General features: G+C 44.5%; 1 protein-coding gene across 5 annotated transcripts; it reads left to right on the top strand.

Moving 5' to 3' along the window:
* The first annotated feature begins 11,877 nt into the window (after positions 1-11,877).
* HMGB1 (high mobility group box 1) lies at positions 11,878-19,401 on the top strand. 5 transcript variants are annotated; one of them, XM_075084545.1, is made up of 6 exons: positions 12,928-12,960; positions 13,636-14,056; positions 14,927-15,089; positions 15,364-15,509; positions 16,525-16,699; positions 18,756-19,401. In XM_075084545.1, the coding sequence occupies exons 3-6, from the start codon at positions 14,940-14,942 to the stop codon at positions 18,930-18,932; spliced, it is 648 nt and encodes a 215-aa protein (XP_074940646.1). In that variant the 5' UTR covers positions 12,928-12,960; positions 13,636-14,056; positions 14,927-14,939; the 3' UTR covers positions 18,933-19,401. The 5 variants fall into 5 exon arrangements, with proteins under 5 accessions (XP_074940629.1, XP_074940655.1, XP_074940664.1 ...); XM_075084528.1 differs by lacking the exons at positions 12,928-12,960; positions 13,636-14,056 and adding an exon at positions 11,878-12,082; XM_075084554.1 differs by lacking the exons at positions 12,928-12,960; positions 13,636-14,056 and adding an exon at positions 12,146-12,245.
* The last annotated feature ends 2,485 nt before the right edge of the window (positions 19,402-21,886 follow it).

Genomic DNA, 21,886 nt, shown 5'->3' with positions numbered 1-21,886 from the left:
CCTGTGTTTTCAATTGTGGTATTTCTCCTAACTCAGATTTTCAAGTCAGAGTAACTGTTGGTACTCTATTCTGGACATTTTTTAAGATGTTGGTAGATTTGGTTTTTATTCTTTGGGTGCAAAGTACATCTATTTTATTTTATTTTTCAGTGTGCTACCTTCTTAGTAGCCTACTATTCCTGGAAGCTTTCAATATGATGACACACTGTGATGCAGACCAATAAAATAAGTAGGAAAAGGCATTAACTTTTACTAGCTCTCCTGTTGCTTTTCTATTTCTGTGGCCATGGTTAAATGACATACTATACAGCTGAGAGTGAGAATATTTTTATTTTTGTGAACCAGAGAATATCTTTTGTTTACCCCGAGTGCTGTTCCCTGTCCTATTCCATATGACTATATTGCAGTTTCACCAAGCACTAAAGTTAAATAGCCCTGATGGAAGCTGGAAAGGGCTTTGTGAAATCACGCTAAAATTAGAGTTTGAGGGGGGAAATGGTTATGCTCCATCTCTGTGCATGTTAGTATTTATACTGTATAGACTTTTTAAAGCAAGTATATAGTGATACAGGATAATCAATGGATGCAAAGATCCAAAACTCTGATTCTCTATATACAGAGAAAAATACCTTCATTGTTTTCCTTTGTAGGCTGATTACAATGATGCCCAAGAGCTTCACAGTATTTGATGATTTTTTGCGTATTCCCAGAACAGCAGAAAAGCACAGTTGTCCTGTTTGACGAAGGAGAAAACCGAGCCACTCGTTCAGTCAGTAGTAAACTTGATTATATTAATTGGGTTCTCCTGCCTTTTAACCTTGTGCCTCCAGCTCCATTTCTCCCTCAAAAGCCATAGCTTCCATTATAATCAGCTGCTTTGCATTTCTACGTAAAAGGCCCAAGGTGTTTCGGTTTGGACTCCCAGAAAATGAGGAAGACAAGGTTGGTGGCCATCTGCCAAGGTGTTTGGTCTGACTCGCTCCTCATTCACAAGGAAGCCGATGGCGAAGGCAGAGGCAGAACTGAGTGTTCCTGTGTGGCGTTCAACTGCCTTAACCACATGCCCATTGCTCTCTTCCTGTAGTTGTCTGTCTTGTTCTCTGCACAACTTCTGGAGCAAACACATATACCAACCTATAAATAATCTAATTCGATACACAACCCTGATTCATTTCCTGAGCAGCGTGTGTCCTGCACACACAGGGCAGCTGTGGTTCTGTGGAAAAGTTTAGCAGAGTGGATGGGGCCAAATATTAAGGCTATTAAGTATTTAAACTTTGCAATGAAGTAACATTCTCTTAATGTAGCTTGTTTTAGCTATAGCTCGGAGTATTTTTAACAAGAAACAAGATAAAATGAATGCCTTTAGACCTGGTTGTAACCATTTCCCTGTCTAGCGTCCGAACGGGAATACTCAGCTCAGTGAAATACAGAGCATCAGCTGGTAGGAGGAGGCTGGCCACCCCTAGGGGGGAAGGGGAGGAAGAAGGCTTGGTAATAAATGCCATGGGTACACCTGGTTTGCCTTCAGTCTCAGGGACCATTTGTGGAGAGTTTGCCCTAGCTTTTGTTTTCTCTTCGGCGTTCCTAGCCCAAGAAATGAGCTCCTCTGGAGTTTTTCAGTGCGATAGATGTTGGGGGTGTGCAGTGTGTTGCTATAGTCTGCTAATACTATAAAAATAAAGAAATGGAGATCCAAGGTGGATTTTTTTCCTATCCATGTTTTTCTGTTAGAAAATAAGAGAAGGCTCTCCTCAAGTCTCCCAGTTTTCTCCCAGCTGAATTTCAGGGGCAATCAGTATGATTCTTGATCTCAAAAATATGTAGCAAAAACTTTATAATAGAAAAATATTGCTCTCAGCTTCCGCCTTTAATCATCTTCCCGCTCAAACTGTAGTGGCCTGTTGTGTTTGTAAGCTACCAAGGATGGTGTGTAGACTACAGTGCCAGAGCAGTGGTGTTGGAAATCACAAGCTCATCTCCTTATCTTTTATGTTAGACTTGATTAGGATGATAGATTTTTTTTCAGAGAAATCTTGCCAGACCATGGGCTAGGTTTCAGGTTTTTTTTAATGTTCTACATTATCCCGTGGATGATGGTTGAGATTTGGTGACTTGGGTTAGTGATTTGCTACGAGGAAAACAAAGCAACCTCATGCTTTGCTTTTGCCTATTTTTCTCTGGGTTATGCATTCTTTTCCCACAAGTAATGCAGCAAGTATAGATGTCCTGAAAACAGGGATGGAGATGATACTGAGATACATGGGTAGTTAGGAAAATTTTGGTCAAGCCATTCACTGAAGGTCATAAAAATCAAGATGCTTGCAAAAGTACATCAGTTCCACTGGCATTTTGTTGTATAGAAAAAATTAAACCCCTTCTTTTAACACTTTTTTTTTTTAAATAAGGATCAGTTTTCAAAGCTTCACAGCTGTAGAGAAGTTGTGGGAGCAGGAAGACTCAGTCTTGATAGGGCAGAATCACCTTAAGCCAGTATCTCAACTCAACACTTTGTATCGTGAAACCATGGCCTGAAACTGCTGCCTGTCATATCAGATAATACTATCATTGACTTATTACGTTACTTCATCCTATGCGCTGTTTGTAACCTTTTGGCAGGGCTTGCTTTTCTTTTCTGTGGGTTTTTTTTCTGGTTAGGGGGTTTTGGGGGTTTTTTTGGGGGGTTGGTTTGTTGATTTTGTTTTCTTTTTTACTGGCACCTAGTGTGAGGAAGCCCTGATCCATAACTTGGCTTCCAGGTACTAGGGATAATATAAGCAGTAGTAATGCCTGCTGCTAAAAATTTTCTGCCTTATTTCCATTTGCATTTGTTTGCCTTGAGCTTCCAGTCATTGATTCTTGTTATGCCTTTCTCTGATGGATTAGAGAGCTCTTTAGTACTCACTGTTTTCTCCCCAGGAAGACGCTTTTACCCTGTAATCAAGTTGCTTCTCACTCTTTTTTTTTTTTTAATCTTTTTTTTTAAAAAAAAAAAAAGCTAAACACATTGAGCTCATTATGGTTCTTATCATCTGTGAAAGTGAAAAAATAATTTTTGTGCCTCTTTTCTATCCCTTCTCTAATTTTTCTATTAAAAAAGAGACATAAATCTGTATTTTACTGGTCACATACACAGAAGTCAAATTACTTCACTAGTTACTCCTGTGTTAGTATGGTCAGAGATTGATGGTCAGATAAAATAAACATCTATTTAATATTATTCCAGTACATCTGAGTATGTAACTATTAGGGGACAGAAGGGATGGATAATTTTAAAAACATTTAAATGCTTCATAAACTTCAAAAGGGCTTTCAAATCAGCAAGAGTGGGTATGCAGGAGAGGTTGCAAAAGTATTTGTGTTTGTGTTGAGGTTTTTAAGGAGATAGAAGTGAAATAAAAATAACGATAATCTTAATTGTAAAGCAACAATAATACATCAAAACCTTAAGTGCTATGGATAAGACAGTAATGCGTAGTTGCCGAAATTTTGTAGGATTGAATGCAAAACCTCTGTTAGTAACAGACTATCTGGGCCACTGAAAGTAGACTGTGAATGGACATGAATATATGCATCCCTTACATCCATTTAATCCCATAAGTAGCCACTTGCTTACATTTGGAAACCTTAAAACAGTTATGTGGTCTGTTATGCTGTAATAGAAGAAATAACATAGTATCAAGAACTATCTACTATATAGAACTATCAAGAACTATATACTAGCAAGAAGTATCTACTAATCTCCATTAAGTCATAGAAGAGTTCAGATAATCAAAAGCCACTGCTTTAAAGAGACTCTTGAAAGTTTTATTGCTTCAGTATTTCCTACCAAATGAGTGGCTACTCATTTTGATTTTTATCCATGCTTTAGGAAAATATTGAGTTTAATTTACCCTGAGGAGACTAATCAAATCCCTGCCTGGACAAAGCATCTATGCCTACCCAATGACTTTTATGCATATCAGCATCTGAATTGAATCCGCACCCCCAGATCCACACTTCTCTCTCATGGAAACCATCAGATTCTCTTTAAATTGAGCTACATACTATTTAAATTCTCGACACTGCAGATCAATTTAATGCAAGGGTGTCTAATGTTGCGTCTTACGCAAATGTGAGGTCACCACACTGACTTTCTGTCCGAACTGTCTTGCTTTTTGACTTCTACAAGACTACGCCCTTCCTTTGTAGCAACAGTCCCTCAGTGAAACATGGGGCACGTTCAATAAGTGACTTAATTTGTTTCAACATTAAAGCTCATGGAAACATGGTAAATAAGGAAAAAAAGGAGAATTAGAATAAAGTAGAAGACTTAAAATCCTCTAAAACAACTGAAAAAGGAGTAAAGGCAAATAAGGACAGAATAGAAAGCTAAATGGCCTCTAGTTAAGAAAATACTAATCTAAATAGATTCAGACTACGATTGTGTGTTAATAAGAAAGTTAATGCTAAGATTTTGGTAGCACATGGTGACTTGGGGTGGAAGTTGTCCCCGTGTGATTATAAGCTCATAGAGTCCTTTTCAAAACCACTATCTGGTGTTAGAAAGACATGATAGAAGTGGGCATTCCCTTGAATGCCTTTGGTATCACAGGCAGAGTCAATATAAAGTATGCCATTTCTTATATCCTAGGTTGCCTCAGTTTTTTCTCCCAAGTCCTTGGATAGAAGCCTTAAATAAAGGGAGGTGATGGCTCTGGGAAAGAAGATGGTAGAAGAAACAGGATGATTATGATAAAAGCTGGAGACAATCTCCGTAAGAATACTAGCATGATTTCAATTCTTTGAACTGTGATCCTCCTTCCTGAACCAGTAATAAATTGGGATGACTGCATGTAATGGTAGGTGTTGGACCAATGCAGCACCCACTGGAGTATAATATATACTGGATAACCATTCTGGGGTGGGAAGAGAGGGGTGGTGGCTAGAAAATTACTTTCCCATTAAATAATCCTATTGGAGTATGTACTGCTGCCACAGTGTGTTTTCCAGCTTAGCTTTCAACACGAGTATGGGGAAAAGGAGAGAAAGGGGACAGAAAGGAGAGGGGTGGAGAAAGGAAAACAGTTTTTTGAGGCTTCTTCTGCTCTTCCAGGATATGTTCTTTGCCTTTCTTAAGTGATTTACTCTGATAACATGTAGTACTTGTAATCTTCCTTGAGCACCGTATCTCATCGGGAAGTTAACAAGCTAATGAAGTTGCTGGATATGTGGACAATTCCCTGAACAAACGAGGAACACTCAGTTATCTACCATTGCATTGTCAGGGATGAGACAGACACTACTCAGTGACAACTGTAAACATTTGGCTGTATTCAGCGAAAGGGCAAGACTGTCCTGTCAAACTATGCAAGTTCCTTTTTGAAGCTGTAAGCTAATAGTTATTTCCTCCAGTAGTTCCTGTAACTGCTTGTATGCAGTGTAGACATCATGGTAGATCCTGCGTAGTTACCAGATAATGACATGTGCTGCATCCTCTATTTCTTTGGATATCAGCATCCCATAAATTCACATTGTTTTCCTGTCTTGTGGAGATAATACTGTGCTAGGATTTCTAATATCAGGGACTGTTTGGTGTTAAGGTGTCTCCTACATATTCAGAAGCAGATGGTTTAGCCTGTGTTGCATATACGGATAGAGTTCTGTATAAAGGATCAGAGTTCAGGTCAGAGTGCTGTTTGTGTATCTTTGAAAACATATAGATAAGGGAATAGTAGCCCTGTCCCAGTGCTATACCTGGCTCAAGGAATCTTTCCAGTTTAACATGTAGGACAGAGGGCTATATAAAGGAGTCCCGGGTGCGAGGGAGTATATCTTGTTGAATCCTCTGGGCTGGATAAAATAGGAAGGAAGAGAATCTCAGATATTTTTCATCACCTTAGGCTGTGTTGGATTCTGCCAGTTCAGGTGGAAAAGTCTAATAGCGGTGTCAGCATCAGAAGCTTACCTGCCTCTAGACTGGAGTGATGGAGGCTGACTACTAATACCATTAGAGGAGAGTGTCTGTGAAGGTGGACAGCAGCATTCTGGGTTTATTAGAAGCAGCTGATAACTCTTATCTTCATGGTGGACTTGAGTGTACAACCACATACATGGTCTGGAGATTTTGGAGAGGACTTGAATATTTGATGCAGTGTTTCCAGAAAGTTGAAGAGATAAGTGGATGTTGCACGGCATGTTGTGCACTCAGCAAAGCGAACATCTCAACAGGTCAGTGATTTCAGAAATAGTGCAGTTGTGGAAGCACATTTCTTGAACTCCTTTTTGCTGTTGAAGCTGAACAGGGTTCCCATCTGCCTGAAACTCTGCATTGAGGGCTTCACAGAGACACTTAAAGAAGTTATGTACTTATACATCAGGAATAACATGCGAAAGGAACCATATGTCATAATAGTAAGTAATTTCCATTACCGTTACCATGAAATGGTTACTTTCTATACACATTTTCACTGTGAAAAAATGTTCATGGAATACTGATCATCAGAAGAAAAGACCATGCTGATGTATCTTCATCAGTTTTGCCCACTTCATGAGCTGAACACTGTGGGTATGCACCTTTGCTATGGAAATACGTTTTCTTGGATACTTTACTGTATATCTCTTAATTCCTCAGAAAGTATACAAATTTAAATGTAATCCATTCTATGGATAAAAGCACTGTGTAAGTACTGACCCTGATTTAAGAACGTATCAACTCTAGAAACGATGGAATTGTCTGCAGGGCTCACATGTCAACAAATATCAGCTGGTTCACACATGAAGCCTCACAAGGAAATTATTGCAGTGGCACTGGTGCCATCCCTGCTCCCTGCCTGCCTCTGCCAGACCACTTAGTCAGCCCAGGTTACCTTGTCTGGCTGCTGCTTCTCCTCAGTTACCACTTACACACACACCTAGAGTAGTCGGCCACTCATCCACGCTGCAAGGACAAATGGCCTCCTGAAACCCTGTTCTCTAGATAGCGCTCACTAATAGAAGAGAGCCAGCAATATATGCAGATTACTTGATGCAGTCTGAGCAAATCCAGCTGGAAAGGTAAAGCAAAGAACATTCCATGCATTGTTACTATGTGCAGCCATGCTAGGTCTCATTTCTTTGAATGGAGTCTTTCTCTTCCAGAAATGATTTTAAGGAAATATATGAAGTATGTCCTGAAGATTTAAAATAAGACACCGGAGGAAAAAATTGGTTATAAGTCTACATCTAATAAGCAACTGAGAATTGTGTTAATCTGGGCTGTGTACAGGCTGGCAATGCAGCCTCAGGAAAAGGGCAGATACGGCCAGTGCTTTTTCCAAATGTGCTGTGAACAACCTACCTGCTGTACAGCTGGAATTGTTCTAAAGCAACAGTGAGAAACTAAATCGCCAGCAGCTCCATCATAAGTACATGTGCCCAGGAGGCACATGTACTGCAGATGTTTTGCTCTTGTTTTGAGCTGAAAATGTAACATTTTTGTTGAGAAAGGCTTTCATATCTTGTTAAAAATAGCCTAATAGTAGCTTTGCATTTGACTGGCAAGCTAGCTTTTGATGTGCCATTTTCACTGTAATATTCTCTTAATTTTGACCCAAAGAAACAATGATCTTATTCCTTGGAAGAGAGGACAGAGTGACAAAATCCGGAGGTCCAGTGAAGACAATTAATCTCTTCATTGTCAAAGCGAGCTATGAAATCATCTGCCTTCCAGCCAAAACCACTGGGGAGTAAGCAGTGTCCTTCAGAGAAAGCAAAATGTGGAAGAAAAGGTGGCAGCATGGAGCAGCAACCTTCTTGTCCCAGGGGAGGTGTGCTGCCCCACGTCCTGTGTCTCCTGCGTCTCATGGAATTGGTGCAAGTTCCATTTCTCACCTCTGCCAGCAACCACAGTGCTGAAGCGGTCAGAGACTTTCTAAGGTCTGGTTCTTTACGTACTGTGACTTCCTCAAAAATTCTGCTGGAGGAACCTTACCAAGGTGTTTCACAATGTTATCTTGGGAGCTGGGGAGGAAGGAGATCCCCACTCTGCATCTCTCTCTTGGTCAGGCTTCACTGTCAAACAGGTGGTCTCTGTAGTCTGTGCTCTTTGGGATTCTCCATCCTTGTTTGTCTTTGCTAGAAGTCTTCAGTTATGAGCTGCATGGGGGATGATCTGAAGCAAGAGGATAATTTTAAATAAAACTGTTTTCATCATTCAGTTGGAACTTTTCTGTTCTCACTCAGCAATACATTGTTTAGAAGAACAGTTCTGTCTTTGGAGAGGCCTTTCCCTGTTATCTCTAAAGAAAATGGATGTTTTAAAATAAGGTTAAGAACAGACAGCTTGCCTTGAATGGAAAAGAATTTGAACCAGAAGACTCCTTACAAACCTTTCTACTAGATTTCAAGTAAGTAACTACAAAGGCTATTGTAAAAATTGAAGTATTTGAAAACATATATCTAATAGAAATCATAGTCTTCATCTTTCATTGCAATAGGACATCCAATCCGTGCGACTTTTCCCAAAGTATACTCTAGTTTGCAAAACACCAAAATTACTAAATAGGGGTTTTGAAACTTCCTGTGCAGCTACATACTTTTTTTTTCCAGAGCAGTAAAATAGGGCTGTTATGATCTGAATATTCTGTGGGCAAAGCCTCTGTGCGTGAAGTTGAAGGTGGCTTGTGTTCTCAGTGACCAAGTGATCTCAGTGACTGCACCTGACATGGAATATAATTTAGAACAGATTTGGACTTCAGTAAGGTTTGCAGAAGACAACATGTTTGTAAAGTATCTGAAGGGATGCGGCACAGCATGAACGAGAGAAGAAACATATAATGCTTCTGTAAAAAATGCTGCTGTCCGCAACTGATGCATAAATTCTTTTTATTTCAAGGGCCGCAGAAGAAACCCACTTGAATATGAAAACATGTACAGGCCTTAGCATATAACTAGCAGAGATGAAGGAAAACCTTTACAGGAGTATGTCATTTAATCAGAACCTCCTCCTTGCTCACCTTTTACTACATAGTTGGCTCTAGACAACAGCTGGAAATGTCTTCCTTTTCCTTCCTTTCAGGTCTGGTTTTCACAGAAGAAACTTTGAAGAAGTTCAGTATGTGCAAAGCAATTGGCTCCTGCACACTAGGCCACATAAATGGCTGGGCTTTTTACAATTTTCCTCCGCTCCATATTCTGTGTAAAAGTTTAAATGTTAAAACATAGACTGGCCAAAAAAAAAGGCTTTTCTTGAGACAGAAACATTAGTGTTCCTACTGCTTATGTATTTTCACATGATTTCAGGTAGCAGAACAGCTGTCTTCCTGTGTCCATCGGCAGTTCCTCACAAATGAGGCCATTTTAGAACTAGGGTAATTACTTAGAAAGACCTCTGACTTCCATAAAGCACTCTGCCTTGCCAAACAACTGATAATTGCAATAGAAGATTTGGAATTTGATTGCCTTCTCACCAGCAATATCTTGAAAGAACCACCAGCTCGAGGAGGCGAAATGTTAGGAGGCAACAATTATAACGGAGCAGCAGCAACTGGCTTGGACATTGGATCTGAAACAGAAATTACCAGACTCTGGATTAATTAAGGGGATCAGATGAATACTGCCAGCTTCCTAAACAGGAGCCTCTGAAATCATATATAGAACCTATATGTTACTTCCCTGGGACTTAATGGTACTTTGTGCAAAAGCATATTGAAAGAAGTAGGCCAGTGAGGAAAAAAAAATGCAATTTTTGTTTCACGTCATCCAACGCTAGACAAATGTCACTGTGGCTCTGAGACCAGTCATCGATGTGTAGCACTCAGGACCAAGACAGTGTGAAGAGTGTCACTGCGCTCTGTCCACTGTGATAACTCTTTCTAGCAGATCAGCACCCATGGCCTCTGCTAGGGGGTATGCTCATTTGAGACTTAGTTTGGCTGTAACAGTGTCTTATAAACATTTTAGAAATACTACCCTGCTTAAAGAAGGAAGAACGAGCACAAAGATTTGTCTGAGGATCTTCAGACAATAAGTCTGTGGCAAAGCCAATCTCATGCAGCCTGTTCTGTGGCTTAATTCCTAGAGACAAACCATGCAAAGCAACCACTTGGGTGAAGCTTCACACGAGCTTATCACGACACTTCTACTGATAAAATTAAAATTATTCAATCCAGCTAACATGGATGCCAGCAAGCAGAGAATTGAGCTATGCCAGCATAGAAGTGTCTGCAGTGAGCTAGTACTAGTATTATTATATTGGTTTCTTTTTAGTCACATTTGTATCTAAAGAAAGAGGGAGCTAGTTTCTTGAACTTTAGCTTGGCTGCACTGGAAATTGGTAAAATTATGACTTTAAGATGTGGGTTTGGGCTTTTTTGAAATTCTAGTTATTTGTATAGCTTATAATTTGCATAGGCCTGAAGTTAATAGACTAGTATTGTCTAAGTTTCTCTCTTACTAAGAACTAAGCAAGCAGAGTTGGGCTAAACTAAAAGGTAGGTGGTATTATTATTTTTGAATGTAGGGGCTGGTTTTGCCTTAAACATGACTTCCTAGGATTCACTTTTTACTGTTGTTAATTCCTGCTACTGAATGCTATTAGCAAAGACAGAGACTTTATTAATTAGTTTATTTTGTCAGATGATAATACTTAAATTTCATTATCAGCCACAAATGTTCATGTCTATATAGTTGATTTTGACAATCTACTTAATTATCACGTTCTCTTAAAGTCTGCTGCCTGTGAAGTTTCAAAGGGTTTGTGGTCTGGCAGATGAGGATTTGTCCTCTTCACATTTAGGCAGCCTACAAAACACTAAGGATTGTATGGACCATCTCTTAATGTTACCTGCCACTTGTATTTCCAGTAGTAACAAGTTACAAGGTAAGAAGAATTTTTAATATGTACACCTGCATATAGCACTTACCATTCAAGTTTCTGTTACTTCAGTGAGTGCATCAATAACACCTTTTGGGGAAGGTCAGTGGTTTTGGATTTATCACAACAGCGCTCCTCTCAGTGTTGTTTGCACCAGTAAAGTAGATGTAAATGGCGAAGCAGATGTAAAGGGATATTTCTTCGGTTTGATAGTCCTCCACAGATTATTCCTACAGTGCAATTAACTATTAAAAAAAAAAAGCAGGGAGAGGAGAGGCAACAAAAGGCAGGTGAGATGTGTCCCAGATTGCCAACTTTCCAGCAACTCCATCTGCCTCTGCACTGGGCTGGCATTTGGGGCATCCTTCCAGAAGTGCTGAGAACCAGGGGGCTGCCTGGCCACCTGGCCTGCTCCTTGTCACCCAGGGGGTTACGAACAGAACCGAGACCTTCCGATTCTTGTTCTTACAGGTAATTTACCCATTTCTGGGAGAAAAAAAACCAAAACCCAACACCCCCAAACTCCCACCTCAGGCAGAGCCGCACACGCCGCCGAAGGCAGCGCCCGTGCGACGGCTGAAGCCGGGCGAGAGGACCCGAAAAACGCGGGCTTGCCTCTCCGCGCCCCAAGCTCCGCGCCTCAGTTTCCGCGTCTGTGAAATGGGGCGGCGCGGAGCGGCCCGCCGGGGAGTTGCCGCGGTGGGGAGGGGAGGGGGGGCGGCGGCATCGCGGGAGCGCCCGCGGCGCCGGCGCCCTGTGCTCTGCTCCCCGTCCCGGGGCTGCGGGGTCCGGACGCGGGGGGCCCCGGGGCCGGGGGAGCGGCGGGCAGGGCGGCGGCGGCCCGCGCTCCATAGCAAGCAGCGCCGATCCACCACCTCGGAACTCTGCCTCCCGCCGCCACCCGGCTCCCTCCACACACTTTTATATTTGCGCGCCCTTTCAATCCTCAGTGACGTGTCCCGCGCCGTGCCCAATCACCGAAGCTCTCTGGTCAGGACAATGGAAGGGCCTCGGCCAATCGGTGAGGCGGCTGGCTTGGCGGCAGCCAATGGGGACGGGGCTGTGTTGAGAGTAATGTTACCAGCGCTGAGAGTGTGAGGAGGCTGCGTATCGATCCCGCTCTCACAGCCATTGCGGTGCACCGGGCTACACAGGGACCCAGGCAGCGCTGGGGCCGGGCGGGCGGCCGGGGTAGCGTCTCTGGGGCTCGGGGCCGGGCGAGGGCGGCGTGCCGACTCTGACACACGGGTGAGTACGCGCCGGGGGCCGCCGGGCCGGCCGGGCGCGCTCGCCCGCCCGCCCGCTCGGAGCCGGGCTGGCGAGCCGGCGCTGCCCGCCGTGCCGCCGCCGCTGCCGCCTGGCCGCGGAGCGCGGGGCAGCCGCCGGCTCCGGGGCCGGCCGGCACACAAAGGCGAGCTGGGCTGCGGACGGGTAGACCTTTCCCCGGGCGGCGAGCCCCCCGGCCGGGGTGGGGCGGGGGCGCCGGGGGGCGCGGGGCGGCGGGAAGGAGGGAGGTGAGGAAGCCGCCCGGGCGGGGGACGAGCGGCCGGGGGTCGCCCCCCGCGGGGGGCGCGGGCCGCGCCGTGGCCCCGCCGTAAGCCGCTTACGGTAGCCTCGCCGTAGCCATCGCTGCGGCGGCGGGGCAGGCGGCGGGCACAGGCGCGGCGAGGCGAGGCGGCGGCGCGGGGGGGACTCCGGGCGGGCCGCGCTGCCGCCGGGGCCGCGGGGGCAGCGGGGCGCGGGGCCGGAGAGCCGCTGGCCCCGCGGCCGCCCGGCTGTAACATGGCTGACGGGAGCCGCGAGCGAGAAAACAAGGCGAGCGGCGGCGGAGCAGAGAGGCGCTCGGGCGGGCGGGGGCGCAGTTCGGGGGAACTTTTTTTTTCCAGCCGCCGCCGCTCGCCCGAGCGCGGGGCCCCGCAGCGGGGCCGTGCAACTCGGCGGGGCGCGGGAGCGAGCGGGGGTCCCTGCCGGGGCTCTGCCCGCTCCGCCGGGGCTCGGGCGGGCGCTGGAAGCGCGCCGGCCCCCCCCTCCCCTTCCTCCGCTCCCCCCACACCCACCCACCTCCCCCGTCTCCCTCCCGCCCGCCCGCCCTCCCCCGGCTGCAATGGCTGAGCGTGTGCGCCAGGGTAGCGGGCGCGCTCACACAAAGGGAAGGGAAGGGAGGAAGGAGCCATGTTCTCTGCGCGGCGGCGGGCGCGGGCGACGCCAGCAGCGGCCATTCCGCGCCGCCCCGCCGCGCCCCCGCGGGCCGGGGGTCGCCGCCCGGCTCCGCCGCGGCCCCTCGGCGGGGGTCCCGCGGCCCGGCCTCCCCGCCCCGCACCGGCGGGCCGCGAGGAGCGGGGGGGTGTGGTGGCGGGGCGGGGGGGAAGCGGGGGGGGGGCGGCTCGCTCTCCTTAGCGCACAAAATGGAAGGAGCCTCGGCGGCGGGTGACCTCCTCCGCCAGGAGCCTGCGCCATGGCGGCCGCTCCCGCCGCCACCGCTGCGGCGGCGCAGGCCGCGCCTCGCTTCGCCGGCCAGGCCTCATGGCGGCGGGAGAGCGGGGGAGGCCTGGGGACGGCGCGACCCGCCGCGGCGGAGGGGGGGGACGGGGGCGGCGGCCGGGAGGTCGCTTTGTCCCGGGGCTGCGAGCGGCGGCCGGCGGCGGGGGTCGCCGCCCGCGGGAAGCCGCAGCCCCGGTGGCCGGCTGCAGGGCATGTGCTTGCCGCCCGCTGGCTGCGAGCCCTCGCGTGAACGGAAAATAGAACTTCGCCGCTTTTCCCTAATAACGGGCCTCTGTTTTTTCTTCTCCTCCCACCCCCAGCAGGTCTCTCAGGGGACTTCTGAAGTTTTCCTCTGCCCCCCCTTGCAGGGGAAACGTCCAAAATGGCGGGAAGGAGGCTTTTAAACGCCAGCTCACGGTCGCAGCGCTTGGGTCGCGGTGCCTAATCCTTCCCACAGTCACTCCACGCCTCTGGACCACCCCTGCCCCGTTCCCCCCCCGGCCCTCACCGCCTTCCCCCCACAGCCAGCGGGAAGTGCCCTGGCCACTAGCTGAGCCCCGGGTGCTGGCTGGCTCTGGAAACGTCTCCATGGCAGGCAGGAGCGGCTCCTGGTTCTTCAGCCCTCTTGTTTACTTGATAGAAACTTCAAACCGGACGTGTTTAGTCACAGAGCAGAAATCTGTTTCTGTCTATCCGCCAAACCGATAGGAAATACTGCTTCTGTGGCAATACAGGCAGGCGGTGCGTGTGCTTTTTTTTTTTTGTCACTTTTTTTAATTACTGCTCGAGCACAGAGTTTGTCAGGGAGCTATGAAGAAATACTCTGAATGTCTGACTTGGGTGTGAAAGTTCCAGGAAGGTATTTTTCATTCCCTCTCAGTCCCTGAAAGAGTTAGATAGTCCTAGTGCTAAGCACAGCTCTGCTAGTCATATGTAAATGTCATACTTTCCACGTCCGTGGCTTGGTTATAACACGTTTGACCGAGTGCAGTGTTCCATTCCTGTATTTCTAGGTATTACATGCAAAGAGAGAGTAGGTTTTTGCAGTACACTTAAAGGAGAGTGATAATATATAGCATACAAAAATAATAATGAAAAAATATACATTTGTCTTTTGCAAATGAGCATCCAAGGCCTACAGGGGAGGGGGATGGGAATACGAGCTTTTGGAACAAAAAGAATTAGGAACCCATAAAGCCAGCTGAGACGGGATACTCGGGTACTTTTTCCCCTTCTTCTTTCAATATAATTTATTCCTTCCAAGCATAGGATTGATACACCAGCAGTAATCAAGGGGTGTTGTCTCCACTCCACTCATGCTAGTACTTGCTTTCACATTTCTTGGAAGGGACATTTTTGTTCTTAGAAGACCAGAACTGCATGTTTTGAAGGTCCTTTGAAAAATTTTGGGTTGCTTGTGTCCAGGTCACCTCAGACAGCGATGTCAGAAATCTTCAGTAAATTTTCCAGAAGTGAAACTTCTTGCTGTGTATGATTTTTGGGATATTGCTCCAACGGGTCGTCTTTGGCATGATCCTTCATCGTGGCTTACTTCCCGCATTGTTTGTAAAAAATAGAAGTTTTAAAGGTGTCTTTTTTGCTCTGTTACAGAAAATCATCAAAAATGGGCAAAGGCGATCCTAAGAAGCCGAGAGGTAAAATGTCTTCATACGCCTTCTTTGTGCAAACCTGCCGGGAGGAGCACAAGAAGAAACATCCAGATGCTTCAGTGAACTTTTCAGAGTTCTCAAAAAAATGCTCAGAACGATGGAAGGTGGGAATAACTGCTTAAAAAACCCACAGAACCTTAAATGATTGCTTTGTGCAAAATACTATTCAAGACTGTACATTGTTTCTTGAAAAGTTCAGGTTTTAGATCAGTATGAAGTGCAGTTGTAAGTTCAGTGGTAACTCTCCATTGGTCTTGCCTTACCTTTAGCTCCCGCAACTGAAAATTTGGAAGGGGCTTTTGACTCTTAAAAGTACTGTTTTGACACTTTCAGTTCCCTTCCACCTTGAGATAATCTATGATTCCAATTGCTTTCCAGACTATGTCTTCTAAGGAGAAAGGGAAGTTTGAAGATATGGCAAAGGCTGACAAGCTTCGTTACGAAAAAGAAATGAAAAACTATGTACCACCTAAAGGCGAAACAAAAAAGAAGTTCAAGGATCCAAATGCACCGAAGAGGCCTCCGTAAGTAGATTTCCAGTTAGTTTATCTTGCTCGGGACCATCACGCCGGCATCTGTCTATAAAATGATTATTTTATCCAGGTTTAGGAACTTCAGAAATACAAGATTACATGATTTTCCTGACTAGTGGCGTAAAGATAGGTTGAAATTTTAGTTAGGAATTACAGGTTTGTGGTTTCAGGTTGGCCCTCTTTATCTAAGTTGGAATAACGTCAGCCTTTAAAAGCGGATGCAAAAATTGGCGACGTGTGTTTCTGACTCATGTTTCCAATTTCTGTTAAGAGTGTAATTCTAGTGTAAAATGGCAGTAAAATATTTCGGGCTTTGCTCTCCCCACCTGTTGGCTTGAGCAGAATTTCTGATCGGCAGTCCATTTAAAGTTAAGGTGCTTTTGCACAGAACAGGTTAGGGGGATGATTTTTTTTTTTTTTTTTTTTACAAAAAAGAGCTTGGAAAATTAAAACTTCAGCCACTACATAGAGAGTCCACACTTCAGGTTCACCTGGCACTAGGTGCTAGTACTTTGTAGCGATATATTTTTGTGTGTGTTTTAAATGGAGCTGATGCTGAAAGGAATAGGTAAGTTCCTGTACAAGTGAATGTTCTTATTTGCACTGATGCTGTCATCTGGGAATCTTAATTTTCATCACAAATATGCAGCTTCTTCGCGTTTAACGGTTCTGACATAGCATTCGTTCCCCTGGAGTTATTCATTCATTCTCCTTTCTTAAGATTTTCTGTGCATATGGTATATAAAATTTGCCCTTCTGGGGTCCTGCCAAAAATGGGACCAGATGTGCGGCATTACTTAAGAGAGAAGGGCGTCTTAAGTTTTCAAAGCAGTTTATTCAGTTCTTATACCTTCCATTGTAATTAACCTTTGTGTCACTTTTAGGTGCTTTTCCAAAACGCTCTTAAGAAATGGTGACAAAGGTCAAAAAACTTTGTTATAGTGAATTCTAAAATTAAAATAGCCTTCTCTCTCTTCCCCCACCCCCCACCCCCTTCCCTCTGTAGTTCGGCTTTTTTCTTGTTTTGCTCTGAGTTTCGTCCAAAAATCAAAGGAGAACATCCTGGTCTGTCCATTGGGGACGTCGCAAAGAAACTGGGAGAGATGTGGAACAACACGGCTGCAGATGATAAACAGCCTTATGAAAAAAAGGCTGCTAAACTGAAGGAGAAGTATGAAAAGGTAATATCAACGTTTATAGAGATGATTTGCAGTGGTCAAGCCTCGATTTGTATGTGTTTCTTTTCCCTTCTTATGCACTCTGATACCTGATGTTGCAAATTATATTACCCTAATGACAAATATCACGATACTTGTTGGAAAATATCATGTAAGGGAGCATACGGTTTATTACTATAACACTGAATTGCCATCCTTTGTGTTGAACTCTTTGTATTAATCTGTAGTTCAGGGCCATCAGTGATGGTTTAATCGATGCCATGGTGTCTGTGGTGTTATTAAAACAGCAGGTCACAGCAGTATCTGAGTTCAGTTGGTAGTATTAAGTAACGCCAGTAAAGAGTAAAACAGTTGTCCCTGTGTTTGGAGGTGTTCAGTATTGATGAACATCCCTGAACATCAGGATAATTGATACACATAGATGTTATTTTTAGTTTATTCTTTGGATGTCAGCGCTAATGAGATGCTAGTTTTAGACATGTGTTTTTCCTGTGCCTAGTTTGTGTCCATCTCCTTTCTAGTTATTAACATGGTTAATAATCCATATGAAGCAGCATGTCATACAACTTCCTGAATTATTAAAGCTAAATCCCACCGTCGTTACTGGAGCTGTAGAAATGTGTTGTGCACGCACAGTAGTGCTACATGTATTTTTATTTCCAGAGGCAGGTTCCCATCCCAATATGAGAAAATCAAGGGAGATGGGGATGTGTGTTAGCGTCCCCCCGTGATGCTTTACAGTGGGTCAGCAGCCACCTATAGCTAGTGTATTCCACATATATCCGTTGGTGTGCCATGACCGTCCTCTGGGTATTTTTCCTGCTGGCAACAAGACCACTTCAAAACTGTAGCGCTGTAGTGAGCAAGGTGGCCTCTTCAAGTCCTAGTTATGTGCTGAAGAGGAGCTGCAGCTCTAGAAGCTTTGCCCGGTTGTCCTTCCTGTGCAACTTAAACTCTCCGGTACGGTAATTGTTTGTATGCATGGCCAAGGCAGGTCATAAGAGACTTTTTAAATGGTAGAATTATTACTCTTTATTCCCAGGTATCCTAATCTTCACTAGTATTGTCTTTATTTCTTACGCTTACAAATGGCGTGTTAAGGTGCAGTAAACTCAATATCTCACTGCTTGGTGTTTGAGTCAGTGGGCATCACTATCTTCTGAAAACTTTACGCTAAGCTTTAAGGGGGTCTGAGGGAACTGTAAGATTAGCGGTATAATGTTTACTGTGTGGAGGGAGCATTTGAAGATTCGGATCATCTGTGTAAAGGTGTTGACGTTTCTCTGTTGCTAGTATGTTTAAGCCCTGGAGATCGAGGCAGTTATGTAATCGTTTTCATTGTTTTGGCCCAAAGTTGGGACGTCTAACCGTTTTTCTGGCTTGGTCTTCCAGGTACGGTTTTGACATCCCTATAAAAGGAACTGAATTTTGTGCGTTACAAACCACTACAATAAATTTATTGCATGCAGAAGGTGGCACTGTCTACCCTTTAATCAAGTTCTTAAACCTTTTATTTTGTAAACTTCAGTTAGGCAGAATTCTGTATAATTGCTCTTTGCTGAGGCATAACATTGCAAATACTGGGCCGTGTCATTCTAATGCGTTTTGGGTGGCTAATTACGGTTTTGTGCCTTAACCTGGGATTTTCCTGTGCTTTTCTTCAGGCATTGTAGCACATAGGGCTGGAAAGGGACCTTAAGAGGTCTCCCTACTTCATTTCCTTCTGGGATAGTAGGCTCAGCTGTGCCTTTACCATCTGAGGCAGCAGCTTTTCCAGCCTGTTCCCAGAAGCCCGGCAGCGGAGACTCCGCAGGGGCCATAAGCAGCGTGTTCCAGTGTGCCAGTTATCATCTCTGCGTTAGAGGGTTCCCCTTTCTTTGGCACCAGGCCTCAGTTCACCTTGTGACTGAAGCTACAGCTCCTGGTCCTACTCCAGTGGATGGGGAGAAAAGGGGCAGGTACCCGGGAGGTTCTGGTTTCGTGGGCACCGTTTGGAGGTTGCTCACAGCTCTGGGCTGGTTAAGTCTTTGAGAGATTCTTCCTGCTTTTCTCCTCCAAGGATATTGCTGCATACCGGGCCAAAGGGAAGGTTGATGCAGGCAAAAAAGTAGTCGCCAAGGCTGAGAAGAGCAAGAAGAAGAAGGAGGAGGAGGAAGATGAGGACGAAGACGAAGAGGATGAAGATGATGAAGAGGAGGAAGAGGAGGAGGATGAAGATGATGATGATGATGAATAAGTCTCTTTTAGAGCAATTTCTTTCTTGTCTATAAAGCATTTAACCCCCCTGTACACAAACTCACTCCTTTTAAAGAAAAAAAAAATTGAAATGTAAGGCTGTGTAAGATTTGTTTTTAAACTGTACAGTGTCTCTTTTTTTGTATAGTTAACACACTACCGAATGTGTCTTTAGATAGCCCTGTCCTTAGTGGTATTTCAGTGGCCACTAACCTTGCCTGGTACAGTGTGGGGGTTGTAAATTGGCATGGGAGTTTTAAAGCAGGTTCTTGTTGGTGCACAGCACAAATTAGTTATATACGGGGATGTAGGTCATTTCTCATCTTCAGTTGTCTCCGATGCATCATAAAAAAAATTGTTGTTCTGTTAACTGAATACCACTCTGTAATTGCAAAAAGGAAAAAAAAGAGTTGCAGCTGTTTTGTTGACATTCTGAATGCTTCTAAGTAAATACAATTTTTTTATTAGTATTGTTGTCCTTTTAATAGGTGCCCTTGAAAAATCATACTTTTTTCTTTTCTCTCTCTCTCTTTTGTTTTTGTTTTTTTGAGGGGAACTCATCTTTTGCTTTATTGAATGCCCGTTTGGGATCACGGGAATATTACAGTTTTCATCTTTCCTATAAACCAGCTGATAAACAAAGCTTTGATCTGCATACCCTGCATAATCATGATAGGGTAAGAAAAGAAATACATAGGCATATGATGAAAGAATATTCTTCCGTAACTGGAAACAAAACAAAAAATTCAGTCTCAACAAACTGATACTTGTTCAGATTTTTGTCAAATGTAATATTCTATTGAGTTGCATGAGTTTACCAGTCTTGGAGAGTTGAGAAGTATAGAGTTCAATTTTACAGAAATTAAATACTTCGGGGGGCGGAGGGGGGGGAGTGGGGGCGGGGAGGGAGGGAATGTTAAATTTTTGTCCTAGAAGGACCCATAGGAAGAGTGTATGTCCATCCGGTGTGGAGAAATTTACACGTGCGGCTCCGTTACCGTGTAATGGAAGTGGTATTTGTAAATGTCTGGACACCTGCGAGCGATGAGCGTACCTAAAATGTGTAAAGTTAAAAGCATGAAATTACCATATTATTTTTTGGTGACAGGTCTGGTGATGGCCACGGGCTTTATACCATGAAACTCTCCTGGTAGCGAATGGCCCACGAGAAATGATTTTTCTTTCTAAGATTTCTATAAATGGTACCATTATTATTTGTTAAATCTATGTAAATTCATATTTGTATTCTTGAAATTCTAGTTTTAGCCCTTTAAACAAAGTTGTATATTGTCTCAAATTGAAAATGAGATAAGATGTATTTTTCCTGTTAGGTTTTATACCGCACTCTTGATGTTTGCCCATTTTTAAGTTAAATATAGCTGTATGGAAAAGTACATTTTATTAAATTTTGCATTAAAAAGTGAAATGTTTATGGTATACCAACAATGTCTAATTTGGTCAAATATAGTTCTCTTCCAAAACCAAAGCTAAAGGTTTTTTTGCATATTTAGTAAAACTTCAAGTGCTGGCAACTGTAACTATTTTCACATATACCTGCTTACCAGTTTGGGGGACAATTTGGCAATTTTGTGGTTACAAAATTATGGTTCTCTTAAGTGCCAGTGTTTAAAAGAAAAAAAAAAAAGCATTCTTGTAATTTTACAGGCTTTTGTGATGGAGTATTGTTTTGTTATACAATTTTGACTTTCAGATTCTTATTTCAATTTGCATTTATGTATAACTTCAGGAGAAATATTGAACATCTGAATCCTGGATGATACTAATAAACTAATAATTGCAGAGGTTTTAAATACTTAGTTAAATGGCTCACTTAATATCCTAAGGGGTTGGGGGTTTTTGGTTTTTTTTGTGCGTGGGTGTTTTCAGACGTGTACATCCCGGCTTTCTGTTTCAAACAGAAGAACGATGCTGTTCACCAGGCCTCGGTATAGGAAGCTTAGGACAGATCCTGGTTGTTTTTTTTTTTCTTCTTAGACTGGATATTACCCACTCAAACGCTCGTAACTGATGACAAATAAATTTTCTGTGCTGAAGGGCTTTTTTGTTTCCCCAGGTCATCAGAGGAAAGTAGACACATTTCTTGTTCTTGGAACAAACATGCTTAATGAGATCCCTGTAACCTTGCGTCTTTGTTCTTGGTGCTTGATGGTGACAGAAGTAACCTAGAAGATTCAGCTGATCTTAACAGATGAGCGGCAAGCGCTTACCCAGCAGCCAGGCAGGGCCGGTGCCTTTATCTTTGGGGTTAGCGTATCGGTAACAGCGCATGCTTAAGGCTGAGGAGGGCAGGTAATATGATTATAAATGCTAATTTCTGAGAAAAAGAACCAACGATACTGCTCTGCAGAGGCTGAGGGTGGCTGGGAGGTGTACCAAAGCCTCCGCAGCTCTCCGGGACGGCCACGGTTTTCTCAGGAGCAGTTGGTACGTGTCTGTAAATCAGCTGAGCTTGCGCCTGTGTATCGGCCTGAAGTCGACACTTGTGCCTTCTAGAAGACTTTTGTAACAAAGAAACCCCTATTTCTGGATGGGAATAACCATAGTTAGGTAGAGTAATTCTTGAACAGAAGAGGAGCTTCTGAGACTTGTTGCTGGAAAGGACCTTCCCGTTCCCCAGCCGTGCTCCCCTGCGAGCTCCAGCAGTTAAGTAATCCTCTCGGCTGAAACTGCCTGATTCTCGGCACCAATAGGTCAGACTTGACTGCTGCAAGATTACCTGATCTGAGGTCAGTTATGGCTGGCACTTTTGCTTGAATCTGCCTCCCTGTGATCTGCAGAAGCTGGTGCTCGCTGAGGGGTGGTTAGTGGTGAAATGGCGACCGTTGAGGCAGTGGCTCCCTGCAAGGGAACTGGATGGCACTGGCATCGCTGTCAAAATGAAAAGGTTTCCTAGGGCTTTAACCTTTACATGAAGGCTTGATATTGAGGAAAAAA

This window comes from Phalacrocorax aristotelis, chromosome 1 (assembly GCF_949628215.1).
Source record: "Phalacrocorax aristotelis chromosome 1, bGulAri2.1, whole genome shotgun sequence".
In the NCBI taxonomy this organism is placed as follows: Eukaryota; Metazoa; Chordata; class Aves; order Suliformes; family Phalacrocoracidae; genus Phalacrocorax; species Phalacrocorax aristotelis.
The sequence above is the reverse complement of the archived record's forward strand: the minus strand, read 5'-3'. Positions and strand labels throughout refer to the sequence as shown.